This window comes from Phyllopteryx taeniolatus, chromosome 15 (genome assembly GCF_024500385.1).
Source record: "Phyllopteryx taeniolatus isolate TA_2022b chromosome 15, UOR_Ptae_1.2, whole genome shotgun sequence".
Classification (NCBI taxonomy): domain Eukaryota; kingdom Metazoa; phylum Chordata; class Actinopteri; order Syngnathiformes; family Syngnathidae; genus Phyllopteryx; species Phyllopteryx taeniolatus.
Genome location: NC_084516.1, coordinates 14,269,148 through 14,287,809, shown reverse-complemented (window position 1 = coordinate 14,287,809; position 18,662 = coordinate 14,269,148). Strand labels below are relative to the sequence as shown.

Here is an 18,662-nt window from a genome sequence, read left to right as displayed (position 1 = left end):
GGGACAGTGCCTTGGGATGGGCAGACTGGGGTGGTGGTCCCCCCTTTTTAAGAATGGGGACCGGAGGGTGTGTTCCAACTACAGGGGGATCACACTCCTCAGCCTCCCTGGTAAGGTCTATTCAGGGGTGCTGGAGAGGAGGGTCCGTCGGGGGGTCGAATCTCAGATTCAGAAGGAGCAGTGTGGTTTTCGTACTGGCCGTGGAACAGTGGACCAGTTCTACACCCTCTGCAAGGTCCTCGGGGGTGCGTGGGAGTTTGCCCAACCAGTCTACATGTGTTTTGGGGACTTGGAGAAGGCGTTCGACCGTGTTCCTCATGCAGTCCTGTGGGGGGTGCTTCGGGAGTATGGGGTACACCGAACCACCTGATACGGGCTGTTCGGGCCCTGTACGACCGGTGTCAAGAGTTTGGTCCGCATATCCGGCAGTCAGTCGGACTCGTTTCCAGTGAGGGTTGGACTCCGCCAAGGCTGCCCTTTGTCACCGATTCCATTCATAACTTTTATAGACAGTATTTCTCGGTGCAGCCGAGAGGGGGTCTGGTTTGGTGGCCTCAGTATTGCATCTCTGCTTTTTGCAGATGATGTGGTCCTGTTGGCTTCATATGGGCCGTGATCTCCATGGTCCTTAGTCGGAAAAGGGTGGAGTGCCCTGTCCAGGTCGGGGATGAGCTGGACAGCCATCCATCCATTTTCTGAGCCGCTTATCCTCACAAGGGTCGCGGGCGTGCTGGAACCTATCTCAGCTATCATCGGGCAGGAGGCGGGGTACACCCTGAACTGGTTGCCAGCCACTCAGTGACTGTTTTTTTGTCAATGTCTTTATGTCTCAAAAGTGTTCTCTGTCAATTGACTGTACTAGAGCGGCTCCAATTACCGGACGCAAATTCCTTCTGTGTTTTTTGGACATAATTGGCAAATAAAGATGATTCTGATGATTCACACCTACGGGCAATTTAGAGTTGTCTATTAACCTACCATGCATGTTTTTGGGATGTGGGAGGAAACCGGAGAGCCTGGAGAAAACCAGGAAAAACAGGCAAGGCCAGGATTGAACCCCGGTCCTCAGAAATGTGAGGCAGACGCTCTAAACAGTCAACCACCGTGCCACCTATGGATGGATAAAAAATATACATGGTTAAAAATATACATTTATCAGTATAGTATTGTTACTATTAAATAGCACTTTAATCTCGTAACAAGTTTTTTTTCTCGTATCGTATCAGAGCAGAATTTTTGTCTTCAAGAACGTTGTATCAACCCGGAGTTATTGTGACGCCCTCATCTAAGCGGCCGTTTCCCGTAGATATGAACACTAAATACGCCAGCGCAGTGTAGCACGCATTTAACTGACGTGCCTGCGTGGGGGCCATGTTGAAGAGGTCGATGTTCCCGTCAACGGCAATGAATGGACATGGAATTTACGTCGTAACCTGCAAATTTCTCGACCAATTTTCATGAGGGTTACTATTTTTAAACGCCAAAGCATATGCTTTCAATACAATACATTCTATTTTTTTTATATATTTATTTATTTTTACAACGTTAAAAGCCAATCGCAGTTCCCTCTTTGTAATTGTTTAGTTTTAGCCAACCGTATGCGGTACAATGTACCGGCGTCTTTGGTATTTTTAGTTTTCTTGCTGTCCACACATATGGCGTGAATTGACGACTTTGACCTCCCTAGCTTAGCGTTGCCTTCAGCACCCAGCTCAAAATGGTCGCGTCGTATCTACCTATACATATCTGTACTCACTTCAGCCTACTTCCGTCCGGGTTTCGCCGGTGTCTCTTGTGAAAATTTCAAAGTCGTTTGTCACGGCGGAGGTGGTGGGACCTGACACAACATGTCCGCGGCGGCTTTGAAATGTCTTTGCTGCGGCTCTTCCAGCGTTGTAGAGGAGGACCATTACACTCAACGTCAGATGGTGTGTGTGGACTGTGGCGCTGTGGTGTCCGAAGGGGCTCTCACTCACGATACTTTCGAGGGCACAGGTATGTAAATAACATAAACAAAACATTTACATCTTTGCCCGTTATTGTGAACCCAGTGTTTCCATACAGTGTTTAACTATCATGTATTACTCCTCTTTGAGGTGCAAATAAATTCATGACTTTTTTTCCATCCTTTATTATTGTTTTATTGTTTTATTTTTACAGATATCAGCTACAGCCGCACAACAGCTGTGTCTAAAAAGCCATGTTTAAACCAGAGGAAAGGTGAGCTACTCTGTGTGTACAACTTAAGTCGGAACACACACAATTTTTTAACAAACATTTGACACCCGAAAGAAGAATTTATTTCTTTTGCTCTCCAAGTCCCACCATAATAACCAACATTAAAATACAGCAGTGTAGTAGGCCTAAATATTGATTTGAAAAAAAAAAAAGGTTGTACTATAAAGTTGTAATATTTCAAGAAAAAATATGTAGCTTTCCAAGAATAAAGTCAAAATCTTACGTGAAAAACTGGAAATTACCAATTTAATAAAATCATAATTTTACCAGGAAAAAAAAGTATATGACAAAGTAGTGGTATGGTAAAAACAACACCCCAAGGTCTACGGGAATAAAGTCCAAAGAGTATGGGGGGGGGGGGGGGAAATTAAACATTATCCGAGACTAAAGACAGAATACTACAAGAAATATCAAATAAAAATCTAAATTAAGCAACAATAAAGTTATTTTGTGAAATACTGTACATTTGTAATTATCAAAATGTTTTGATCAAATTTTGAGCATTTAGGAAAAAAACAATAAGTAATGATTCAATTAAAATGTATTGCACATGAAAGGTAAATTCAAATTAGTACAAATACAAGTTTAAAAGCAATCAGTTCTTAAAGATTAAATGCAAATGTATTGAACTTTTTTTTTTTAATGGGGAGACCTCACACACAAGGAAAAAAGAAATAAACTCAAATTAATGAAAAAATAAAAAGGATTAATCGATTCACGACATTTAACATTGTCGATTGTCAGCCAAGACCATTTTCCGAGCAGATCTGGAGGAAAAATCCCTTTTAACGCAATCCCCACCACAGAATAATCGCTCAGGATAATCTTAGGCCCAATTATCTTTATGTGTGCACCCGACTTTCCTAATAATGGTGGAACATTTATTTATTTATTTTTTACATTCTGCTTCTGTCACACCCGTGCAGGCCAGCAGCAACTAACAGCCCTCTGCAGAGTCCTGCGGGTCAACAGTGAAATCGAGAGGATAGCGAGCGAGTATTTCACGCAGGCTTATGAGCACGAGAGCTTCCTCAAGGTGAGCCTGCAGAAGAAGGAGACTCTGGTTGGCTGCTGCGTGCTGGTGAGCTGCAGGCAGCTCAACTGGCCCGTCAGCATGTGCACCATCGCATGCCTGCTGGAGGCCGACATGGCGATGGTGGGCGGCGTTTACCATGAGATGATAAAAGTTCTCCAGCTCGAAGTGCCGCACATCAGCGTTAGCGACGTGATGGAGTCTCATTGTAAAGAGTAAGTGTGCATCCTGTCCATAGCATTGTTTCCCAACCTTTATTGAAGTGAGGCACATTTTTTTACAATAGAAAAATCTCACCACGAAACAAAAACGTCGCAAAGCGTCTTTTCAGTGAACGTTGCAGATTTCCGGTGAGAATGTACGTGCCAGTCTATCGCGGAAATCCCCGCTATGCTGCAGAAATCTGTACTGCCCTCGCATGTGGGAAAGGAGAGCCACAGTCGCCGATCCACTTTCAGCTGTTTTTGGACACCGCAAAGACAGTCAAATAAATAAACACAATTAGTACACTCACGCAAGTTGCTTCTGTCAGCCACATCTCACGCTCAAACACTCACATGACACATAATGGCACATTGCCTGACCCCCACCTCTAAAAGGCTCAGATTGTCCAATATGTGCAGTATTTTGTATACATTACATGCTTGCAAATTTGTGTGTTCAAATACATTTACGATCTGTTTAAAAGTGTGTTTTAATCATTTAAATGTGTTTAGTTTTTATATGGGCGCTCTATAATGGAGATTTTCACCTATTGCGTGGGTTTACTGTACTTAATAATGATGGCTCCACAGGTTAACTGTACCTTCTGCCATATAGGGGAATAGTATTTGTCCTGCCTGTCACTCTATATTGCTGGCATAAATGAACAAATATACGTTATTTGCAGTAACTAAATAATCATTTTGCAACAATTAAGGAAAAATGAGATAATTTCCCACAGCACACATGATGATCTGTCACAGCAGATTGTACCGCGGTGCAGTGGTTGTGAATCACTGCATTAAAATACCAAACATTTTCACCTGGAGTGAAACCTTAAATATGCCATCATTTTCTGGAAAAAAAATGCATTTAAATTCGCACAAAACCTTCTTCTAAATCTCACAAGACCTCGTGAGACTTTAGCTCAAGTGAGCACAAACAGACTAAATGTCTCAGAAGGGGCCACAAGAAACAGTACTAACATTTTGATTAAAAAATGAATAAGATATGTGTTTGGAAAATACAACTCCTGTTTTTGGAGAATTATTATTTTATATTATTTTAGAAGTACATATTTTTTTCCTTCTCCAATGGTAGTGTTTATATGGTTTATGGGGGAGAACCTTCTAAATTTGCACACTTGCAGTGGATCTTGTGAGCTCAGCATTATTTACGTCCCCCCCCCCCCCCCCCTGTCTGTCAGGTACAAAATTAGCTCCCTCGACGTGCCCGAAGGCCTTGCCGAGGACCACAGGGACATACAAGAACGAGCCTTGTCCCTGGTAGAGCTGGCCGCCGACTCCTGGATCGTGACCGGACGCAGGCCTGTGCCCTTAATGATGGCGACGGTCTACTTGGCCTGGCAGTCTCTAAAACCCAACCTTGTTCGCCTCAATATGTCCCTGCCAAAATTCTGTCGTATCGCCAAGGTGAGACAGAACCAGACTGCCGCCAAGAGAGTGGGCGAGATCAAGAGTGTGCTTTGCAAACTGGGTAAGGAGATCCCTTGGGTGACGGATCCTGTTACGTCGGGCAATGTGGTCAGGTACGTGGAGGATATTGTCAAGAACAGATACGCGTTACTACGGAGGGCTTTGAGGAGCCACGAGGAGGCCATGCGGGAGGAAAGTCAACTCTGCTGTGAAGAGGCAAATCCCTCTGAGCCCGAAGATCAGACTTTACGCGCAACCAGTCGAAATTCTGAGAAGTCTAAACAGCCAGGAGAGGGTAGAGAGTTCAAGGCTCATCAAGATCTAGAACCCAACTGGGGTAAGAGGATGGTTTTCGCGCCACCGTGTGTGATTCACGCTAAGCGACGGAGAGCGGCGGCAGAAAGACTCGAAGGCATAACCGGTGACGAGGAGATTTCGGACAGCGAAATTGACTCCTACATCCGTACCCCGCAGGAGGCCAGGGAATTTGCTGTGGCTCAGAAGGCTTGGGTGTCACAGAGCGACCAGGCCGAATGCGAATAATGAAAAATGGAGCTACTGTACTTCTGCAATTATGCACTTGCAATTATAACTGTTCTAAATCACACAAGAGAAGGTTCTATTTTCTTTTGACAATTTTCCTTATCTGACTGCAATTATATTGTTCATTAAAAGTTTTTATCGGAAGATGCTGAGGATTTGTGATGTGCACAAATACATATTATAGTCACATCACAAAACACCCCACATTCAATTCTAGACTCTGTGCTTTCCTCTTCCCTTTCTGCCGAAGGAACCCCCCCCCCCCCCCCCCAATGGAGCTCTGTAATTACAATATAACAACAACAACAGTAAATACAGAAAATATTTCCTAGTTAATCATACAAGAAGAGCTCCCTTCACATTGGCATTTAGCTTAAAGGAGGTCCAGAGTTTTGTTGTTGTTGCCGTCTGCATGTTGTGTGAAGTTGTTCGTCAATGAGACAGAGGATCATGTTGCGAGTCTCCGACAACTCCAATGACCACTATGAGTGCGGCCGGATGTTGATATTGTCATCCTGTGATCATAGCGTGTACGACGTCACTCGTATTGGGAACTCATGTTTGATTGGAAACAAGTGCAGTTTTTTAACAGCAGTTCGTCCGTTGGAGAGGAACACATGGAGAGGGAACGGTTCAAATCTGTCCCATTTACTCCTTTCTCTCGCTTCCCTTTACTTCATTTCACGCCGGCTCTCTTCCCTCTCCATACTATCCTACAAGATGCATTTCTCGCTGAATGGATGCCGGCTGGCTCAATGTTGGGGGTGAAGCTCCTCGTGGTTTTAGCGTGGCAGACAAACTATATTCCACGCTAAATAATACATCATGGCTAAAACATTGTAATAAGCATCTTAGCATGAGCGAAACCAATAAAGGGTGGAAATTGTAACTAAACGAGACAGTTAATGGTGCTGTTTTAAATGGGCTGCAATTCACGGGCGTGCACGACAACAGCAAGCACTGATGCGCTTCACCCCCAAATATGTCCCTTTGTTAGTGTCGCTTTGATACAGCTAAGATAGCATTTGCTGTAGCAGACACAGCAATGGAGATGGAAAAAAAGTGCTTGATTATTTGCACAGCTTCTTGTTGCTAGGCAGAATTTTGTAGGGCTCAATCAATGCTTCCCCATAGGCCAATGGCAAAAAAAAAACAAAAACATAGCAAATGCCAGTCATGCCTTCTTGGCTTTTTGAATGAGGAAGGAAATGAAAATTGATTTTGAATTAAAATCACTGCTCTGTATTACATATGAAATCAGTGCATATAAAAAGTCTACACATCCCTTTTCAAATGTAAGGTTTTTGTGGTGTGAAAAAATGAGACTAGGAAAAATCTTTTAAAGCTTTTCCACCATGAATATAACTAACCTATAACCTGTACAACTCAATTGATAAAAGAAAATCAAATCTTCAAGATATTGGAGGGGACAAGTGACGTGGGGACTGCGGCTAATAATGGGTTGCTGCTGCTGCCCTTCATCACCTTTCCATCATCCCTCACCATCGAATACGTACTCCACGAGACTATTCAGCCTGATGCAAAGAGTTGCTGTACGGATGTTATACAAATCGTAGCATCACATAGTATCTGGTTGATTGTACCATTTTGGATCCTGGACAGACCTTAGGGTCAAGTAGGCCCTACTGTACGCTGATTCCTGATTGTCTCATGACGAGCTTGATGGTGGTGGACATAGAGTTGCCTGGTTCAAGAGTGCTGAAGTGGTTCAGTGGCCTGACTTCTGTGCAGGCATCCTGGGTTCGATTCTCATTGAGGGCGACGTGTGAATGGTTGTCTGTCTCCATATGTGTCCTGTGATTGACTGACGGCAAGTCCAGAGTGGAGTCCACCTTTCGCCCAAAGTCAGCTGGGAATCGGATAAGCTCCAAACTTGTACAATAGTTGACTGATTCAAGAATGCTGTAGTGGTATACTAAGCTGAGTTCGATGCAGGCAGCATGGTTTTAGTTCCCTCTCAGGGACGTTGTGAATTGAGTGTGAATAGTTGTCTTTCTCATTAGGTGCCCTGTGACTGACTGACGACTAGTCCAGGGTGTTGTCCGCCTTTCTCCCAAAGTCACCTGGGATAGGCTCCTTTGACCCTGAACAGGATAGGTGTAGCAAATGGATGATTCTAGAGTAGAATGAGTAGCATCCTTCGCATCGCTTCCTCGTCATGAGCCTACAAGACCACGCCGGCGGTGCAGCGGTTGGCGGGCACTCCGATGCGGCTGTTGCACTTGAGCAACTTCCTCAGCTCGGCACGGAATCGGTCGTGCAGCCAGGCGTAGAGGAAAGGGTTGCAGCAGGACGAGCTCATGGCGCACAGGTGGCAGAGCAGCTGGATGAGTAGGAAGAAGCGCTTGTTAATGAGCTGGATGTCGATGTCTCGCAACATGTTGAAAACATGAATGGGGAGCCAGCACATGGCGAAGGCGGACACCAAAAGGGCTACCAGCCGGAAGATCTTCCTCTTGCGGGCTTGCTGGGCACTGGCCTTCTCCTGGGTCCTGTGCCCGGGAACCACGCATTTCTTCAGCTTGACCGTGATGCACAAGTAGGAGACGAAGACGGCAGACAGGGGCAGGACATAGGTGACCAGCAGGGTGCTGTACGCGTAGGCCCGTCGCGCCTTCTCCTGGCCCAGCCAGAACTCCTCACAGATGGTGAAGCCTTCTTCCTTGAACTCCACGTGGTAGGTGTGGCTCACTGCCGGGGCGACCAGGCCGCAGGACAGCAGCCAGATCCCGGTGAGGACGCACGCACAGGTAGCCATGGAGGTGCGCTTCTTCAGGGGGTGCACTGTCGCGTAATATCTACAAATACAGAAAAGTGCATTATATACAGATGCGTCTAAATAAATAAAAGTGTTGTGCAATGAAAGTGTTAAACGGTTTTTCACAATTTGAGCTTTAATCATTTTTGGGGCATCGCTAAAATGGGGCCCAGTGACACACTTGGGGCCTGGTATGAGTCGCCACTCTGCCACTATATAAGAACCTAAGCAGCTTTGTTTGCAATTGCGACGTACTGTTAGCTAGCTAGCGATGCCTACACCCCAAAAAGGCATCTTCCCTTCGGGAGGGGGAAGGGAAGGGAAGGGTGCGTGTGAAAGAGGAGGCTAAAGGCACGCCCCCAGTAGGTATATAGTGCCGGTATCTGCATTGTGCAAAACATCGGTTTGGCTAAGGACCCCCTGAAAAAGGCACCTACGAAGAGACACGCTTACAAAGCACAATTTAAACTGCAAGCTATTAGTTACGCGGAGGAACATGGGAATCGAGCAGCCGGGAGAGAATTCAAGATTAACGAATCCATGGTTCGCAAGTGGAGGAAGCAGGAAAACGCCGGCATCATTGCTGAGAAAAAAAAAAAAAAAAAAAAAAAAAGCCTTATCCATTTGGCCACACAGTCACTGGACCCAGGGTCAGTGTTTGATGATCATTTTGAGAATACGGCATGAAAAATGGGTTCCAAGGTAAATGAATAGCCTTTTTTTGGGGGGGGGGGGGGTCAACATGCCTCAAAACACACCAATTATTGCAAGCGTGTATCCTGGTGAAAATGTATCTCAACCGCTCAAAACTCACTCTAGATATGAAAAAATTGCCAACATGAAACTGGGTGGACATGTCTTTTGTAACAGGGGAGGGAAAAAAAGCCTCAAGGACACATGCCTAAAAGTGAACAGGAAGTCTGGCTTTTTTTGGTTTGAAGCAGCCATTTTGGGCAAATTCCAGGCCTCAAACACTGACAAACCTACTAGGGAATTCGCCCAAATGTGCCCCAGCTGGAAGCAGGAAAACTAGGACAGATGGGCCAAGTTTGATGATCGTTTCAAAGATTCGCCATGAAAAGGGGGTTGCGACAGCGCGTTCATCGATGCAAGCAACTTTTATTTCCTTTGTCATTCTTTTTGAAAACATTTAGTTTATTTCTAAATACAAAAACATTCCAGGTTGACAAAGGTCCCGGGATGGATTATTTTCGACCTTGGAGGTTCCCTGACTGAATTAAACATTTTCAGCACGGATAACCAGTGTGTTTTGTTGCTCGGGATTTTAAAATATGCTTAAATTTGGATGAGATCGTGTTGAGCTCATTTTGTGATTTAGAGCACGACACCCCAAGCAATTTAGAGGATTGTCCAATTTGTATAAATATGCATAAGACGAGTACAAAAGCCTGGCGTCTTTATAACGTATAATTAGTAGAGGTGAGCATCATGAAGCTCAGCTGAATGATTTATTTGAAAAGGAAAATTGAGGTTACTCCTAATGGTGGTAAAAAGCAGCTGCTGTGCTCGACAGAAATACATAATTAACAGCGACTGTTGACTGAAGAAATGTCTACTTATCAAAAATATACCATACAGTATAGTGCTAATGCATCTGTAGCACTAATGGACTTTTTCACAGCAGCCGTTTTGACAAAGTAGAACAGAACATTGAGGACGCATGCATTAGCGCAAAAAAACATACATGTATGGATTATTTGATTGTCTAACATCAATGGGATCGTCTGTTCCCATCTGTTTCTCATACTCTATGTAACCAGAATCAATGTCACCATCAGGTGCCTTTGGGACTTGACCATTTCACACACACACACACACACACACACACAAAAGGATTTTTCATTGAACATCATGTTCATTGTGTCTTGTACATGTTATGCTTTTGAAATGCAAAAGGATCAAGGTCTATGGCAAATAGACAATTTATATGCAAACAGCAAAATATGTGCCCTTGCTGACAGGGTGGACATTTTTGGCTAATGTTAGCATTTTATGAGCACATGATTGACCTTCACTTAACAACATATTTTAGCAAACTGACTGTGTTCTGTTTATAAAAAAAAAAAAATATATATATTTTCTGAACGTTTTTATATGAATTGATATTTCACTATGACCGGGAGGACATGTTAAGCTTGACAATATCCAGCTACACACATAATATGATGAAAATCACGAAGCACGTGTAAATATTTATTCGACAAGACAAAATGCTGGTCATAATGTCATTGAAAACATCAAGGGTTTCTTAAAGGGGCAGTTACCTCATAATGATAGGGTGGACAGCAATTTCAGAGACACATGCAAAATGTTCAATATAATTATGAACATAGAATATGATCAAAATGACTTGTTTGATCAAAAACCTTGCAGTAGAAAATAAAACCATGCACTTAGTTTCATTTAACCACTCATTACTCCCACTGTAGTGAGCAGAGCAGTGTGTGGGATATGCCAAAATCACATGCATTCAATGAAAAAACTTACAAGCGACTTATCACTGTCCTTCTGGTAGGTGTGCAACTGTTTGGCTACTTATAATAAGACCTCAGTTTCATATTCTGCTACAATGCCTCCATGATTCTGATAAGAACACCAAAGGCACTTCATAGTAATATTGACCCACCTGCTAATGAACTAACAATGATGAAGGGCCACAAATTCAGCCTTGGAGGACGTCTCGACTCTACTGAGTGACATTTTAGTTATGTATGATCAAAGCATTACGACAACAAGACGACTTTTGCACTGTTGGCTACTGTAGCTGGATATTCGGATGAAAACTGGATGCATACTCCTTGAAGCCTGTTAAGTTGGACTTGTAAAACTGTGTGATATCCATTCAATATATTGATCAACTTATTGATCGTTAAAAATTGTTGGTTGAGGCAAAACGGAATTTGGCTGAAACCAGCAGGGGCGCTATTGAATTAGTCGAGTTTGTTGTCTAGAGCAGGATACACAAACCAATAATCACGGCTGATTTGAGCATTTTTCTGCTCTTCCGATCAACGTCAGTAAAGGCTCCATTATCTGATTTCAAAAGAAAAAAATTGCCTGCCAGAAAAAAACTAAATAAACACGTATGCTAACATTAGCGTTGCGTGTCCGCTGCTATTGCCATCAGTCTTCTCTCAAATAATTGTTAATTCAAAACATTCAGAGAGATTAACATCTAAAACTGAAGCGAACCATGACTTTAGTGACCCACCTGTCCACAGCGATGGCAGTGAGCGTGAAGACCGAAACGTAGACGGTGACAGGCTGGATGAGGAAAACCAGGTAGCACATGAAGCGGCCGAAGACCCAACCATGGGGGTTGAAGGCGTACGCGAGGGTGAAGGGCACGCACGTCACGCACATGAGCATGTCGGAGAAGGCCAGGTTGCCGATGAAGAAGTTGGTGACGTTGTGCATCTTGCGTGTTCGGCAGATGACGTAGAGGAGCAGGTAGTTGCCGAAGACGCCCACCGCCACCACCAGGGCGTAGCACGGGATGATGAGGGGCTTAAACGTCTGCAGCAGGGCCACGTCGGCGAACTGTGAGCTGCGGTTGCTGGAGTTGTCGTGTACGGCCACCTCGTAAATGTCTTTGTGCGTGCCGCTGCCGTTAGCCTCCATGGCGCCCAAGCTCAGCAGTTGCGTCACCGTCCGTCCTGAAAAAGTGAGGGAGAACATGTTTCTTTAAGGAAACAACAAACCCGAAATGTCACGCATAAATTGAGCTAGTTGAAGGACACACCTAAAATTATCTGATACTCTTAACGATGAATAAACCGTTACTCTTAACGATGAATAAACCGTTGCTGACATTTATAAAATGGAAAACTATTCATGCTTTTAACACCAGCTTCTAATGATTGTTGAAGAAGACATTTGAGTGCAGCAAAATGGGAAAATGACGAGTGAAAGAGTCATTCTCTGACCTCTGCAAATGGAAAATGTCAGCATGGGTTCAGTCAACGGCTTATCTTTTTCTTTGAATTTGTGAAAGCATTGTAATGGTGCAATTTTGTCTTTTTTGAAAGTACCGACCTTGAAATGCATGCAACATGACGTAAGATATTACCCACTGAAATTAGTATAAAATATATCCATCCATTTTCTGAGCCGCTTCTCCTCACTAGGGTCGCGGGCGTGCTGGTGCCTATCCCAGCTATCATCGGGCAACCAGATCAGGGTACGCCCTGAACCGGTCGCCAGCCAATCGCAGGGCACATACAAACAAACAACCATTCGCACTCACATTCACACCTGCGGGCAATTTAGAGTCCCCAATTAACCTACCACGCATGTTTTTGGGATGTGGGAGAAAACCGGAGTGCCGGGGATTGAACCCCGCTCCTCAGAACTGTGAGGCAGACACTCTAACCAGTCATTCGCCGTATAAAATATAATTAATGTAAAATTTAAGAGTGGAAAATGTTAATGTGGTTGTTCAGAACTATAATAATTCAAAAAAAAAAGCTTAAATGTAAAAAATATGTATCATACAGCACTAACTGTGCTTCTTTAATTTTTCCATACTTTTAATATATACAGTAAATGTATTGTACATACGGTATAAACTTTTATATTTTGGAGGAGGTTTTGCAATTTTTAATTAGCGCTTTTAAATTAACGGCTTCAAAATGGAAATGCAAATGTCTTACACTTATTATGTCCAATTTTACACAATAAAATAAATGTAAATTTGTGATTTAAAATGTAAGCAGAACATTTTTAACCTGGTAGTACCTAAACATAATGAGAAAAAAATATAAGAAAAAGTAATTGTGCATTTCTATCCTAGTCAAACTTTGTTTTTTAATATACAGTAAATGGGTTAGGGTGAGGCATATGGTCGCTTATCAATGTAAATGGTGTAGTATATCCTCTAGCTATATCCAGCGAGCTACGGCCTGCACCCCGAAAATGCATCTTCCGTTTAGATAGTGTCTTGGCGTGGCCGCTTTACAGCACCTAGTTGTTGCCAATGAGTGCTTGCATGTCACAGCAATATGGAGGAGGGGGGAATTTCTTTCTTTCTTTTTTTTTTTAAGTCAGAGTTGAGAGTCAGCATATGGACCAGGGTTTTGGGCTCATATAGCCACTTCAGAGTGCTTCATTGGTAGCTGTGAGCGCGCACACGTCATGGACACGAGGCAGAAGAGCGAGGGGGGGAAACAAATGTCTGACCTGACAGCAAGCATGTGGGCAGGAGCTTTGCACTGGTGTGGCCGCTTTAGAGTGAGCGCCTTGTTGTCACAGCATATAAAAGCCCTGTGACGGCCCGGTCGGATATATTCCAGACATATGTAGGCATGCGAAAGATGCTCGACAAAGTAGAAAATGTTTGTAGTATTAGTATTTGATTCACAGCTGAGCAGGATGTGGTTTCAGCGCAATCAGCAGACTCAATCACAGCGTTTGAGAGCACAGAGTGATTTTTCACAAATGTGAAGCCTCATTTTATGTACTTGGTGATATTTTAACCATTCAAATTTGGCAGGGTTGTTAACAACACTCTTTTCTGTGGTGTCTCACATCTAGAGACATTTATTCTCACTTTACAGAGGCTTGAAATTGAATGTACTTATGGTTGCTCTCCAAGGAAAAGCATGTACAGTCGTCCCTCGCCATATTGCTCTTCGCTTTATGCCAAATTTTTATAGCATGCTTATTTTTCCACATGGACTGTTACTGCAGAACAATAAGCGTGAGCCAGTAAGAAAGCATGCGTGAAAGACAATAAACGTCCAACGTTTGGGATCATTTTGCACTTGATAAAACAAGCTAGAGTGCAATGTGACTATTGCAAAGGACAACTTGCTTAATATACACAACTGCACATCTATGGTAAAGTAAACATTGTTTGGTAATTTAATATAGCCTACACCCGCTAGTTAGAACAAATTGTAACACAGCTGCCGATGTACATTCAATCGCTTGAGTAAACAAAGGTAACAAAATAAACTGAAGCACATTTTCTCCATTTCTGGAGAATGACTCTCACTGTGGTTCGCTGGAGTCCTAAAGTCCTTTGTAACCGTTTCCAGACTGATAGATTTCAATTACGTTACTTCTCGTCTGTTGTTGAATTTATTTCGATCTATTTTTTGCAGCTTTTTGAGATCTTTTGGCCAACTTCATTTTGCCAGACAGGTTCTCTTCACCGGCACGGTGGGCGACTGGTTAGAGCGTCAGCCTCACAGTTCTGAGGACCCGGGTTCAATCCCCGGTCCCGCCTGTGTGGAGTTTGCATGTTCTCCCCGTACCTGCGTGGGTTTTCTCCGGGCACTCCGGTTTCCTCCCACATCCCAAAAACATGCATTAATTGGAGACTCTAAATTGCCCATAGGTGTGACTGTGAGTGCGAATGGTTGTTTGTTTCTATGTGCCCTGCGATTGGCTGGCAACCAGTTCAGGGTGTACCCCGCCTCCTGCCCGATGACAGCTGGGATAGGCTCCAGCACGCCCGCGACCCTAGTGAGGAGAAGCTGCTCAGAAAATGGATGAATGGAAGGTTCTCTTCACATGATTTCTTGTTTGAACAGTTCTGGAGGTAATCAGGCTTGAGTCTTGTCATTGAAAATGGACTCAGCTTTCGTAAAAATGTGATTAGCCACAGTCAAGTAATGATTTAACAGAGGTGGCAATTACTTTTTCACACAGGGCCAGGTAGCGTTGAATATTGTTTTTCTTTAATAAATAACAACAATCATAAAAAAAACCTGCCTTTTATGTTTACTTGTGATATATTTGTTCTACTATTTACATTTGCTTGATGAGCTTCAACATCAAAGTGCGGAAACTGCGAAAAATGAGAATTTTAGAAGGGGCAGGTATACACATTGTGTATGTATGTATATATATATATAAATTCACATTTTAATATGCTTTTAAGGGTTGCATCTAAAGAGCCAACATTAAATGGAGATTCATGCTTTCCATTTGCCAAGATAAACTATTTTGAACCTTGGTAACAGGAGTTTTTAAAAGTATTATCTGTCTTTAACATAATCCAAATTATCTCAAAATTAGGATAAAATCTTCAACTCATATGTAAACAAGGTGATGGCATTGTATGTGTCCATCCCATTAAGAATAAAAATCGCAGTCATTTACCTGTGATGAGTTGTGAAGTGAAGACATTCACCGCGCTCCTCCTCAGTGAATAATCGGATGCTGCCTCCGATTCACATCGAGTGAGCTTGTTGAAGGCGCTGGAGGTGAGGAGGGAGTGTATAGGAATCACAGCAAGCCAATGAGATGACAGGGCTCCTTTGAGGATTCATGCGACGGCCTGACGTTGATCTTGAACTCTTTAGTTAGTGGTCAGCGTCGCAGATTAATGATGCAGCGGTTGCCATCCATCTGCTGGCTGAAAAATATGGGCGGCTTGTGCCAATTTTTCTTCGCACGTTAAGTAAATGGTATATTGTGTGAGCCTCCTGGATAGAAATGTTTTGAATTGTCTACTTATGGCCCGAGGGATGAATAAGAGTGTTGATCATTCAAAATATATAATAGAATAGTCCAAAATTGTGATTCAATTTAAAGGAAGTTCTCAAAATCAGAAAATAATAACATACTAATACTAAAATGACTGAGACTTTCATATGAATTCCGGTTATGTCACTGCTGTAGGGGAAAAAATAAAATACAATTCTGATGACCCTCTGTACAAAGTTCATTTAAATGTTTGTACTCCCTGCATATTTAACTTTTTCTATAATCCCAGTTAATGGGAAAAGGTGGATGTTGAATATTAAGAGCAAAGCAAATGTATGTAGTGCATTACACAAGGTAACTCAATGTGCTTTACATAATTAAAAGCGTTTCAAAATAAAGTCAAAATATAAATAAATAAATATAAAAAAAACAGCCTAAAAGCATATCAAAACAAAGAGAAAATAAAAAGCATACAGTGGAAGAAAGCTCATTTAAAAGGTGGACATGCTCTAAAAAGCATGAAGGAAAAAAAAGAAGCTTTTAATCTGGATTTATAAAGAGTCACACTCGGGGCTGGCTTCACTACTACTGGCAACATTTTCCATTTGTGTGGAGCATAACAACGAAAAGCTGCTTCACCATGTTTGCTTTGGAATCTGTGCTCTATTTTCTGACCTAAGTCACGCAGATCTCATGGCCCGACTGGTCTTATATTCCATTAAAGAGGCTATAGAAAGGAGCCTTGAGGAACTCCGTATCTAGAGTATGTAGGGATGGGAGTTCATAAGAATTTAGCAATTGGGATTCCAATATCGATACTGCTTATCAATCCAATTCTTTGGTTGTCATTCATTCTCACTGGCTGAGGGAATATAATAATAAAACTGTCTGTGCATGTGCCTGAATTCAGTTAAATACCAATGCCTTCACTATGTAATCCACCTTCCACACAGGATGAAACTCGCTATTGCACTGTGATTAAACTGCATATACAGTACTCTGCTTTCAAAGTGCCTTGCGTTTGTAGACTGAATCTCACTGCTTTTCTGCTCTTTCTGTGCTGATTTTCTTCCTTCTCTTTCCAGTGGGTTGAGAACAACTGAATTGATGACGATGTCTCACTGTGCTCTCCTGCTTGAGGTAAATGATCCAGCGCCACACTCCTTTCATTTCACTGTGTGTGTGTGTCCAGACATGGACATGGCACAAAAAAGTCAAAGAGGAAGGCAAAAAGAAAAATATATGCATGTTGAATATTTAGTTTGCCATGAATTGTAGTTCATCTGAAATTCATATTTCAAATTGTCACATTTTGGAAACACCCTGCATAAAACATGATTTAAAAAAAAAAAAAAAAAGCCAAGATTTGAAGAAGTCCTCAACGACACACTTTTAATTATTAAGAAATATATTCAAAACTCACAGTATGATATTTTAAGACGAATAAATCATTTATTATTGTGGTCTGGGACTGCATAATATTGAGAACGGTTTCTAATATTGTGGATACCTTGTTTAGTCTGCAACATAAAACCAGCATTAACTGTACAGGTAATGTTTCAAAGTGTTAACATAAAGAGAAGTTAAGTGAGCAAGTGCCCGTAAAGTAAATAAAAGTAGAAACTCAGTGTGTTTTTTTTTTTGGTTGTTGTTGTTTTTTTTTGGTAATTTAGTATTAGGATGCCTCGATCACAGACACATTTTTTTAAACAGCACAGTGGACTAGTTGCTAGCAAATCTGGCTGATGTTTCCGAGGTCCTAAATTCCAAACTCAGCACCGGCCCTCTTGTGTGGAGTTTCCATGTGCTCCATTTTCTCCAGGTTCCTCCCACACGACAAAAACATGCACGTGAGGTTCAATGAACGGTTGGCTGTCTTTATGTGCCCTGTGATTGGCTGGAGACCAGTCCAGGGTGTACCCCGCCTCTTGCCCAAAGTCAGCTGAGACAAGCTCTACATCACATGCAAATCGTTTGAGGACAATGAACCACTATGAAAGGTAAATAACAAAAGGCTTGTTTTTTTTTGCATTTCACACTTGATGGTTGGGCAGGCACTCCACAGACCCACCTATGTGGATACAAGCTGTTGAATATTAAATGTTCCATAATAGCTCCCTTTTGATGAATTGCATTGCTCATATTTTACCGATGTCATGTTACTTACATTTCTGGTTCTGTGATTGTCATGATACTTTTCCTTCTACCCTTTTGTGACAGTGTTAAAAAAAAAAAAAAAAGCAATCCAAATGTCTCCTTGAGATGCATCCATAACCTGTTGTTCCAAATGCTCCCTGTGGCTTTCCTCTTCTCATAATTCCGGCACACACGGAACACGCCGCCACAGACCTCTGACAAAGATGTACATTCACCACATCTCCTGAGGTGAAACATCATGCCTCCTTTCCATTTGTCACTTTGTCCTCCTGCCGCATGCAAAATAGAATTCATCCAGGCCCCTGACGGTTTTGAAAATAACATTCACGCCTTGGACTCAGATTTATGCGTCAGCCGAGACATGAAGATGGAATGGGGAAAAAAATAGATTGAACTCATCCATTCATTTTTGCTTTATCCTCATTAGGGTCGTGAGCAGGCTATAGCCAATCCAAGCAAGAGGTAGGGTACACTCTGGACTGGTCGCCAGCCAATCGCAGGGCACCTACAGACAAACAAGCATTTACACACTCATTCGGATTTGGACAATTCAGCATTCGCTGAAGCTCATGTGCATGTGTTTGGAATGTTTTTCCAAAGGAGATTTTAAACCCCAATTTTGAGGCAGGTGTCCCAAACACAACTGTACAATACTTCCGTTCCCAAGCTATTGTAAATCCATTGCATTGCATCTTAAAAGTTTTCACCGCGATTACGCATAGTCAGAATCAGAATCATCTTTATTTGCCAAGTATGTCCAAAAACACACACAAGGAATTTGTCTCCGGTAGTTGGAGCCGCTCTAGTACGACAACAGACA

At 42.6% G+C, this 18,662-nt stretch overlaps 2 protein-coding genes across 3 annotated transcripts; one reads left to right on the top strand and one right to left on the bottom strand.

Annotated features, from left to right (window-relative positions):
* Positions 1-1,387: 1,387 nt before the first annotated feature.
* brf2 (BRF2 RNA polymerase III transcription initiation factor subunit) lies at positions 1,388-5,698 on the top strand. Its single transcript, XM_061747689.1, has 4 exons — positions 1,388-1,995; positions 2,161-2,220; positions 3,165-3,486; positions 4,680-5,698. Exons 1-4 carry the CDS (start codon positions 1,848-1,850, stop codon positions 5,449-5,451), a joined length of 1,302 nt encoding a protein of 433 aa, XP_061603673.1. The 5' UTR covers positions 1,388-1,847; the 3' UTR covers positions 5,452-5,698.
* A 902-nt stretch (positions 5,699-6,600) lies between these two features.
* Positions 6,601-15,523, bottom strand: prlhr2b (prolactin releasing hormone receptor 2b). 2 transcript variants are annotated; one of them, XM_061747691.1, is made up of 3 exons: positions 15,359-15,523; positions 11,463-11,907; positions 6,601-8,270 (listed from the first exon to the last, which is right to left on the bottom strand). In XM_061747691.1, exons 2-3 carry the CDS (start codon positions 11,870-11,872, stop codon positions 7,637-7,639), a joined length of 1,044 nt encoding a protein of 347 aa, XP_061603675.1. In that variant the 5' UTR covers positions 11,873-11,907; positions 15,359-15,523; the 3' UTR covers positions 6,601-7,636. The 2 variants fall into 2 exon arrangements, with proteins under 2 accessions (XP_061603675.1, XP_061603674.1); XM_061747690.1 differs by lacking the exon at positions 15,359-15,523 and having other exon boundaries at positions 11,463-13,167.
* Between the last annotated feature and the right edge of the window lie 3,139 nt (positions 15,524-18,662).